At 41.8% G+C, this 10,456-nt stretch overlaps 1 protein-coding gene across 1 annotated transcript; it reads left to right on the top strand.

Moving 5' to 3' along the window:
- The first annotated feature begins 8,244 nt into the window (after nt 1–8,244).
- Nucleotides 8,245–9,066, top strand: LOC125486565 (probable G-protein coupled receptor 139). The gene has a single exon (XM_048614487.1). The coding sequence runs from the start codon at nt 8,245–8,247 to the stop codon at nt 9,064–9,066; it is 822 nt and encodes a 273-aa protein (XP_048470444.1).
- Nucleotides 9,067–10,456: the final 1,390 nt, after the last annotated feature.

Below are 10,456 nucleotides of genomic sequence, written 5' to 3'. Positions count from 1 at the left end.
CTGCAGGATCCCTCGACCTGCCTCCCTTACAGTCACACCCTGCTGTCTCTGGCCACTGACCAAATTTGAAGTACTTAACCTACCAGGTGTGACTGCCTCCTGTAACAGCGTCCAGTTACTTCTCCCCCTCCCAGATGTGTCGCAGTGTTTGAAGCTCATTCCAGCTCATCAACTCTGAGCCGAAGTTCCTCGAGCAACCAACACTTGCTGCAGATGTGGTCACTGGAGCTCACAATGGGATCAGCCAGCTCCCACATCATACAGCTACAACACATCACCTGCTCATCCATCTCTACTTAGTTAATTACTTTATTGAGTTAATTAAATTTATTGATACTACTTTGCTGTGTTCTTTTTCGAATTTAGTGCAGATTTCCTACTAGCCGATCAGGTCACAGCCTCCCTGTGACATCACCTGAGATTTTTTTTAACATTTACAATGTGCCCCAGAGCTCCAGTAGGTTTATACTCACTCTGTGCTGCTGCTCTGCCCTCCAACAGCTTCCCGCTGACTAGGCCGCGATCCCCAAGCTCCGGTAGGTTTATACTCACTCTGTGCTGCTGCTCTGCCCTCTGACAGCTTCCCGCTGACTAGTAATGTTACTGATGTGATTGGGTATGCTTGGGGCTAGGATGTTTAATTGACACAGTAGGTCAAAGTGAGATGTTTGCATCCTGCATTTTGTGACCACCCATGCCTTTCCCCCTGTTACTGTGCAAGGATCTGTTTAATACTATTGCCCTTTGAAGGGTCTCCCATTGGAGGAAAATGGAGGTCCCTCCCTCACAGATTGAACCACTTGCTCTGCCCACTCTGGGTACTGGCAGCCATTTTGCTCTCCATTGTGGCCTTGTGATTCTGATGGTGGTGGAAGGAAACAGTGAACATGTTTCACAGTGAGTCACAGGCTCAGCATCTTGGTCTTGGTGACCCTCCCCAAACCTTCACCTTCCCTTCCTGACCATCCATCCTGTCACCCCCATTGGCTTTGACTTTCCTCATATCCGTTACCCAACTGCTTTATTTAACTGTTTGTCTTCCTACTTTACCCCCAAACTACAGAGACAGTATAGCCACACCAGACATTGGTGTGTTGATTCGTGGAAGGCCAGGGTAGTGCTGACTATAGATGCATTCCCCCGTTTGCTCTCCTAACCCCTTCTTTTATATGTTGAGCTGCTCCCCTTCACAATTGTTATCCCCTCTGCATCCCAGCTCATTCCCTGTACCAAAATTCTGCAGCTTTCCTCCTGCAGCAGTAGCCCCTGATAATCACCTGTCTTGAGTTTAAGTGGACATTCCCCCAAGACTGACCAACGTGGATGGACAGCCTTGAGTGACAAACAACAGGATCCCAGCCTGAGTTCTACCACCCCGTCTCAATTTGCTGCAGTTCCCTGGACTATTTGCAGTGACCCACAAGGCTGACCATGGCCTGTTCTCAGGCTGTAAAGGCACAGACCACTTGACCACCTCAAATATCACCTGACTCTGTCCAAGCCTCTGAACAGTTGTCCTAACAATCCTGGAACTGAAAGTTGTCTCCTTTAACTGAGCATTACAGCCCTTAGACTGAGACATGACCATTTGGTCAAAGAACATGCAGTTTATTTGCTGTGCGCACTAACGACACATGGTTCCCAATGAGAGTTCAATGTCCAGTACCAGTGCCACATGTCCATCTGCGCCACTGATCACAACCATAAAAGACAAATGGCTGGCATGGTGTTTGCACTTAACAGCAAAACAAGAGAAGACACAAGCACAGAGATTAAGCTGTGACTGAAGCAGAAAAGCACAAAAACCGAGGCAAGTTTGATACTATGAATATCGAAGCAAGTACAAACTGAGCACCAAGAGACTAAGGAAGGAGCCCTGGTCTGCCTCTTCTCCACCCTGGGAAGTGTGTGCCTGTCCTGTGGGTCCTGGCAGCAGCACCACCCTGGGAGATGCTCATGTACTCCAAAGTTTGCAGTCCCCTGAGGAGATCCATGCAAATAACAAGTTGTAAAAGGGCAGGGGTGACGTAAGTAGAAAGATTAATGTCAGCAAACAGGTGAGAGAGACAATTGAGTGATCAATGGGGTGGCATGGTGGCTCAGTGGTTAGTGCTGCTGCCTCACAGCGCCAGGGACCTGGGTTCGATTCCACCCTCAGGCGACTGTCTGTGTGAAGTTTGCAGATTCTCCCCGTGTCTGTGTGGGTTTGCTCCGGGTGCTCTGGTTTCCTCCCACAGTCCAAAATGTGCAGGCTAGGTGGATTGGCCATGGTAAATTGTCCCATAGTGTTCAGGGGTGTGTAGATTATGGGGGATGGGTCTGGTTGGGATGTTGAGGGTCAGTGTGGGCTTGTTGGGCTGAAGGGCCTGTTTCCACACTGTAGGGATTCTATGATTCTATGATCTTCTATGATCAGAATAGGGTAGGAGCGGAATTGAATCTCATGGAAATGATGCGCGTAAAAGGTACAAGTAGATTTAAGAACAAAATAACGTGTAAAGGGTTGGGGATTCTTAGTGGAAATTAGAATTGGTATGGTAAGAATGGAAAGGAGGTGCCTACAAGAGCTGAATATATCTCCAATCAAGAGATGCTTACAAATAAAACCAAGTGCTGGAGAAACTCAGCAGGACTGGCAGTATCTGTGAAGAGAGAAACTGAATTAATGTTTTAAGTCCAAAATAACTCCTTTTTAGAACTTAGCTCAGGCTCAAAACATTAATTCAGTTTCTCTCTCCCCAGATACTGCCAGACCTGCCTTTGACATTCTACAGCATTTTTTTTGGATTCCACATTTACAGCATCCACCGTATTTTGCTTTTGTAAGAGATATTTGCACATGAAGGTAAGGACAGAAGTGAGGTCAGGATGGATTCATCTGGAACAGCAATAGCAAATTCCAGAAATAATATAAAAAGGAATTGGATCCTTAAGGATGAGGATCATAACTGCCATTTCAAAGACCCAGCAGAGGTATTCTGGGTTGAATGGCCTCCTTCAATTTTGTAAGCATCCTTCGTCATTGCAACATCAACATTATTGGTCTATCATAAATAGACATTGTGATTATCTACTTAGGTACAAAATTTGATTTCTGTACTTTTAATGTTGCTGCTTGGTTAATGTTAATTGTTTTAGACAGGTCACCTTTAACAGTGGGTGTGGAATCAGAAGGGTAAGATTGAGGAAGTAAAACATTCTCCACAAAAGAAATGTTTTGATATCAACTTTGTCAACTGGCTTGGAATCTATTAAGCGACCCCAGTGGATGGTTGCCTAAAAGTAAAGATCGGAAACTAAGATGCTTTCAGTTTAAAAAAAATTGTAACTGGTATTATTTTGAAGAAAATTGAGACAGTGTACAGTGTCAGAATATGAAATCTGATGTTTCATGAAGTTGAACTTTATGATCAAGGGAAAAATTACTTGGATACAAATTAAATCTTCTCCAAAAAGAAAGGAGGTATGGAGTCAGGACTATCTCTTCTGACTAGGATTGAAATCAGTTATGAAGTATTGAGCTACAGACCCAATGATTGGACATTGAGGAAGCTCTGGAAATTCCCTTGAAACTTTTTGACAAATGAAAAGAAAGATGAACTATTAAATACATGTGACACATGGTCAGACTTGATAAATATAGAAAGTAGAACAGATTTTGACTAATTTGTATAGACTGTATGCAAAATCCCAAAATTCTACTTAGAGATTCCTAATTTGGTGCTTGCCTTTAAGTTGCTGAACTATGCTAAGGTGTCAAGCAGATATGTTACTAGCATTTAACTGGTTAGATTTTCAGAAAGGAATATTGTTTGGAAGGCTTAAGAATTTCCTTGGAAAATATTCATTTCTTGATATTTAAGGTACAAATGTGACATTCGGCTGTAGGACAAAATTAAAGGATTCCTTGTAGCAGCGATTAAACAGCCCACACAAGCTGAAAGCATCCATTTTACAGAAGTATCATCAATAGGATTGAGGATAGACACTTGATAATTGACAGGAATTGGGAACTAAAGGAGAAGAATCAAGTCCCAAGAATACCTAGGAAATGTCAACTGAAGTTTTAGCTGTGACCCTAAATTTCACACAATTAATTGTCTTAAGTAAAATAACAAAGCTTTCAATATGATGTATGACACAGGTTGAGAAAGAGAAGGTAATGGTAATACTAAACAAGCCTAAGGAATTGTTCTGGTCAAAAGAAGCTTCACTTGGGTAACAAATATTTTAGTTGCAGACTCATTCAGTTATGTTGCATTGAACAGTGGATGCACATCCACTGTATGTGTGGAGTAGATTAATTAAAATATTAACTGGATTCCCTAAACAATAAGGATTAATGTTAGAGTTTGTGCGTTATATGTGCTTCAAGTTTGGGATGACAAACTATTCAAAGGATAGTAATTGTGTAAAATAGCAGGGACATACCATTTCTGCACATTCTTTTAGCATTGCACTTGAGGACATGAAAAAGGCTTGAATGAAAAGGAATTTGGAACACCACAAGACAATTGTATTTTGGGAAGTTAGTGCATTTATAACTTGCCCAAGCTGGACAATATTGTACGTTTAATGAGATCTAATTACTTGTTTAATATTTTGATGATAGTAATGTCATAAAAGGAATTGGAAGCTAAATGAAAACAGTGATTTGTTTTAAAACTACATTCAGGTTTCCGTCCACTTAGTAGATTTAAAATCCTACTAAAGTATGCAGGAGTTATAGATTAAATTTGTATCACACTATCATTGATCTCTTCTACATCATTGTAGTCACTTCTTAATGAGAAACTATTATGGGCTGCAAAGTAGTTAGAACATTGAACTTGAAGATTTGGAAGTGAGGAAAGTTCTGTATTTCTTAGGCATAGCAACTAGATTTAACTAGCCTGATAACGTGCTCACAATTTGCTTATATTTACTAAAGGAGAAGTGAACAGGGGCCAGACTAGGAACACCACTAACATCCTAAGTGAGAATGGGGGTGAGAGGTGGAATTTGATAAACTTAAAATTAAAAGATGTGGAAAGGTATGAACACTGTCATAATAAACATGGCAGTGGAAAGTCCTTTAGTCTGTGAAAGACATCTTCCTTAATAAATGAGATGCTTCATAAAATCTTAGTGGGCCAGGTATGCAAAGAATTCACTGCAAATGGTTGGTGTTCATATCACTTAGTTCTCAGGAGAAATCCAGAATGTGCTTTTGGTCATGAGTCATCATTCCAGTTTGGGATGGACTTTCATTAGCTTCTTTCTTTCTGAGCACTTGGATGTCCTGTGTACAGTGCGAGGGCGTATTCATTAAGGTTGGGGTTTTGGGGAAGATTTGAAACTTGGAACATCACACGACCATCAGAAATAAATTCTAATTCAAGAACATGATTTCTTGCAAAAGCAGTTATGGAAAATAAAGGTTGCAGCAAATAAAAGTCTGAATATAGACCATCTTTACTGAAGAAACAGGGAAAGAAAACTAAAGGAACCATTCTACATTTTGGAGTAGACATCAAGAAGAGTGAGTCAGTGACTTTTTTTTGTTCAAAGAAAGATTGATTCAATCACGTCTTAATACAGAGGACAGAAAGAGGACCCTGCATCCAAGGTAGAAGCAACAGCTCAAGTTAGATTGATCAGTTGAAATTTTTTTTCTTTATTCATTCACGGGATGAGGGTGTCGCTGGCTAGGCAGCATTTATTGCCCATCCCTAATTGCCTAGAGGGCAGGTGAGAGTTAACCACATTGCTGTGGGTCTGGAGTCATATGTAGGCCAGACCAGGTAAGGATGGCAGTTTCCTTCCCTAAAGGACATTACTGAACCAGATTGGATTTTCCAACAATCAGCAATGGATTCATGGTCATCATTAGGCCGTTAATTCCAGATATTTATTGAATACAAATTCCATCATCTGCCATTGCGGGATTCTAACCTGGGTCCCCAGAACATTATCTGGGTCTCTGGATTAACAGTCCAGCAATCACCTTCTCCTTGATTTGTGCATGTGGACTAGACCCAATACCCAAAGGACAACTACACAAAGCTGAGTCACAAGCCAAGGAATGGGGTGACTTCACCATTACAAGGAGATCAAGGAAACCCACTGGCAATTAACATGAGGTAAAGTGTGCAAGATGAACATAGGAACAGAAATAGGCTGTTCAGACCCCTGAGCGTGTTCATGGCTGAATTGTCGCCGAACTCTGTATCTCTGTACTGCCTTTGGACATCCATTGTTTTTAACTTCATACCATCTAGAACATGTACTGATCAGGGACAGAAGGTAAAATTCAAGGATTAGCAAAATGAGAGAAAAGACGTTGAAAGCCAGAAACTCTGATCATGGGAGGGGCTAATCTTGCAGTCCAGAAGAAGATGGGAGTTGAATTCAGGTTGCAGTTTAACAAAAACCCATGAACAGGCCAGGGATGGAAGTATAATGTTCAGTTATGACCTGTTGGAATGAAGTAGCATGCTATGGTTGAGCTGTTGAGATCAAATGAAACATTTACATTACATTTACATTCCAGAAATTGACTGCAATTTCTTTAAAAGTTTCAGCCTTGGGTGCTTTGGAAGATGCATTTAGTCGTTTTTAATGATGCTTCACAAGAAGATTTTCCAGATGGATATTTTTGTATGACATGGTTCATAACATCTTTGCCTGAAAAGAATGATAACTATTGTCCATTGAGCAGGGGAGCCAGACAAAAATTACATAGGTTATTTAAAAGTATCTAGGCTACTGAAATACATTGAAGTAATAAATATGGAGTGTGCTTGTCTAATAATTTGAAGGAAACTTCATACAAGGATGGTATGGGAAATATGTGCTGATTGAAGATTGTGAATAATTATCCTAACATTCCTTTTAATAAAGAGTGCAGCAGAGATAGTTGATAATTGATAATTGACCTTCGTATTCTGAAAGAGATCTTGGAAAGAAGAGATTTCTAGAATTAGGGGATATTTGAGCTACCATTTGTCACTCTCTAGGTGAAGAAAAATGCTTACCCTAAGAACTAATTAAATGTTTATGAATGGAGGCATCTTTTGTTCTTATGAAAACATGAATATTTTAAGTATATGAATAATACTTTCTTAGCATCATACAGAGAGAGGTCATTTGATCCATCAAGTCTATACCTCTGGAAATTGGACCTCGTGAAGATTTAGTGTCAGGCCCAAGCTTTAAATGTTATTCTATTTCAAGTACTTCTTACAAATTGAGGTTCCTGGCCTCCACTAACCTCCCAGGAAGTGCATTAAAAATCCTCACCACCCTCCGTGTTAAATGTTTTCCCAAATCTTCTCTACTTCTGACCTTTTCACTTTGTAAAGTTATGCCCCCTTGTTAACCCTTTGGCTAAAGGGAACTGCTTTTTATTCACCCTGACCCTGCCCCTCAGTCTTGCATCTCTCTATCAGGTTCCCCCTTCAGCCTCCCCTGCAACAAAGAAAATTAGCTTATCCCGCCTCTCTTCACAGTTAAACTGTTTCATCCCAGGCAACATTCCGGTGAAACTCTTCTGTACCCCCTCCAGTGCAATTACATCCTGCCTATCATATAGAGACCGGAACTGAACTCTAAACCTGCATAACCCAAGTCCTATACAGCTCCTGCTCTTGTTGTGTGTGATGTCACCTTAACTATCCTCTTAACCTATCCTGCCACCTTCAGGGATCTGTGCTCAATCGCCTGGAGATCACTCTATTCCTCTGTGCTACCCATGCTCTGTCAGTCGTATGTTCTGACACAAATTAACTTTTCTGCTGATGTTCTTTAACCTTCTAGATTGTACTTCACTGCTGATCTCTGGCTTATTCGGCCACCTCTTTTACTCCATTACTGGTGATCTCTGGCCTACTGTTATTGTTTACACCTTCACATTTCTCTCTACTGGATCAAAACTGTCAGCTCAGTAATGACTTTTCAGTCCCGGTAACATATACATAGACTCCATTGGACCCAACTTAGGCCCATTGCATTATTTCCAATGATAAGTTACCCCAATCTCCAAAAGAGAGCTATGTCACAGGTACAAGCATTTCCTTAGATCACTACATAGAGAAACAAATATGATAATTCTCAAAGTCCTCAGTAAAACTGGAAATTTTGCTTCTAGCCAAATATACAATTTCTTGATTTGTTCTCTTCCTCACAGTTAATGTGGTGACAATTGTGATATTGTCTCGAGGGAAGTGTGGTCTCTCTAAATGTGTCACCTGCTACCTGGTGGCTATGGCAGTGGCAGATCTACTGGTTGTCATTCTTGACCTGATACTGAGGCACATTCCAATTGTTTATAACGAACAGTTTCTTTTCCTGGAGTCCATCCACGTGTGTAATATCCATGCCATCCTGATTTTTACAGCCACTGACTGTTCTGTCTGGTTCACCATCGCTTTCACTTTTGATCGCTTTGTGGCCATTTGTTGCCAGAAGCTGAAAACTAAATATTGTAGCGAGAAAATGGCAGCTATGGTTCTGGGAACAGTGACTGCGCTGAGCTGTCTGAAGAACGTTTTCTGGTATTTTATGCTCACTGCTCGGTATTCGATGAGGAATGATCCATGGTTTTGCGATGTGTCAATCATGACTCTGTTCTCTCGCATCTGGGTAACAATCGAGTTCCTCCATCACATTCTAACCCCAGTCATCCCATTTTCTCTTATTCTATTGCTTAACGCTTGCACTATCAGACACATTTTAGTGAGCAGCAGAGCCCGCAAGAGACTCTGGGCTGGCAGCAGTGGGGAGACTCGTAGAGACGCGGAGATGGAGAATCGTCGGAAATCTATCATTTTACTGTTTGTCATCTCAGCAAATTTCATCCTGTTGTGGGTAATGTTAATGGTGTATTCCTTGTGTAGGCGGATGTGGTTATTAGGCTATCGGTCTGTATTTATACACGCTTTTGTACAGGAGTTGGGTTTCACGCTGCAGCTCCTCAGTTGTTGCACTAATACTTGCATTTATGCAGTGACCCAGACTAAATTCAGGCAGCAGTTTAAGATTGTGCTGAAATGTCCTTTTATTCTAATTGCTCAATTCATTCAATGAAGGAAACCTGAAATCAGCACTTTTGAGCACTTTCTGATTTTATTCCACATGCCTGCTTTGGGCGGCAGAGTAGGTGACAATGGATGGAGAGTCTGTTCCCCATGGATGCCTATAGAACATAGAACATAGAACATAGAACATTTCAGCGCAGTACAGGCCCTTCGGCCCTCGATGTTGCGCCGGCCTGTGAAACCAATCTGAAGCCCATCTAACCTAAACTATTCCATTATCATCCATATGTTTATCCAATGACCATTTAAATGCCCTTAAAGTGGGCGAGTCTACTATTTTTGCAGGCAGGGCATTCCACGCCCTTACTACTCTCTGAGTAAAGAACCTACCTCTGACATCTGTCCTATATCTATCACCCCTTAATTTAAAGCTATGTCCCCTCGTGCTAGCCATTACCATCCGAGGAAAAAGGCTCCCACTGTCCACCCTATCTAATCCTCTGATCATCTTGTATGTCTCTATCAAGTCACCTCTTAACCTTCTTCTCTCTAACGAAAACAGCCTCAAGACTCTCAGCCTTTCCTCATAAGACCTTCCCTCCATACCGGGCAACATCCTGGTAAATCTCTTCTGCACCCTTTCCAATGCTTCCACATCCTTTCTATAATGCGGTGACCAGAACTGTACGCAATACTCCAAGTGCGGCCGCACCAGAGTTTTGTACAGCTGCAACATGACCTCACGTCTCCGAAACTCCATCCCTCTACCAATAAAACCTAGCATACTGAACGCCTTCTTAACAACGCTATCAACCTGGGTGGCAACTTTCAGTGATCTATGCACATGGACACCGAGATCTTTCTGCTCATCCACACTACCAAGAATCTTACCATTAGCCCAGTACTCTGTATTCCTGTTACTCTTTCCAAAGTGAATCACCTCACACTTTTCCGCATTAAACTCCATTTGCCACCTCTCAGCCCAGCTCTGCAGCTTATCTATGTCCCTCTGTAACCTGCAACATCCTTCCACACTATCCACAACTCCACCAACTTTGGTGTCATCCGCAAATTTACAAACCCATCCTTCTACGCCCTCATCCAGGTCATTTATAAAAATGACAAACAGCAGTGGCCCCAAAACAGATCCTTGAGCTACACCACTAGTAACTGAACTCCAGGATGAACATTTCCCATCAACCACCACCCTCTGTCTTCTTACAGCTAGCCAATTTCTGATCCAAACCGCTAAATCACCCTCAATCCCATGCCTTCGTATTTTCTGCAATAGCCTACCATGGGGAACCTTATCAAACGCTTTACTGAAATCCATATACACCACATCAACTGCTTTACCCTCATCCACCTGTTTGGTCACCTTCTCGAAGAACTCAATAAGGTTTGTGAGGCACGACCTACCCTTCACAAAACCGTGTTGA

Source organism: Rhincodon typus, chromosome 30, assembly GCF_021869965.1.
Source record: "Rhincodon typus isolate 14 chromosome 30, sRhiTyp1.1, whole genome shotgun sequence".
NCBI lineage: Eukaryota > Metazoa > Chordata > Chondrichthyes > Orectolobiformes > Rhincodontidae > Rhincodon > Rhincodon typus.
This window is presented reverse-complemented; position numbering and strand designations above follow the sequence as displayed.

Bases quoted from the DNA above. Each gene is read 5' to 3' on its own strand.
- LOC125486565 (XM_048614487.1), top strand. From the start codon at position 8,245: ATGGCAGTGGCAGATCTACTGGTTGTCATTCTTGACCTGATACTGAGG.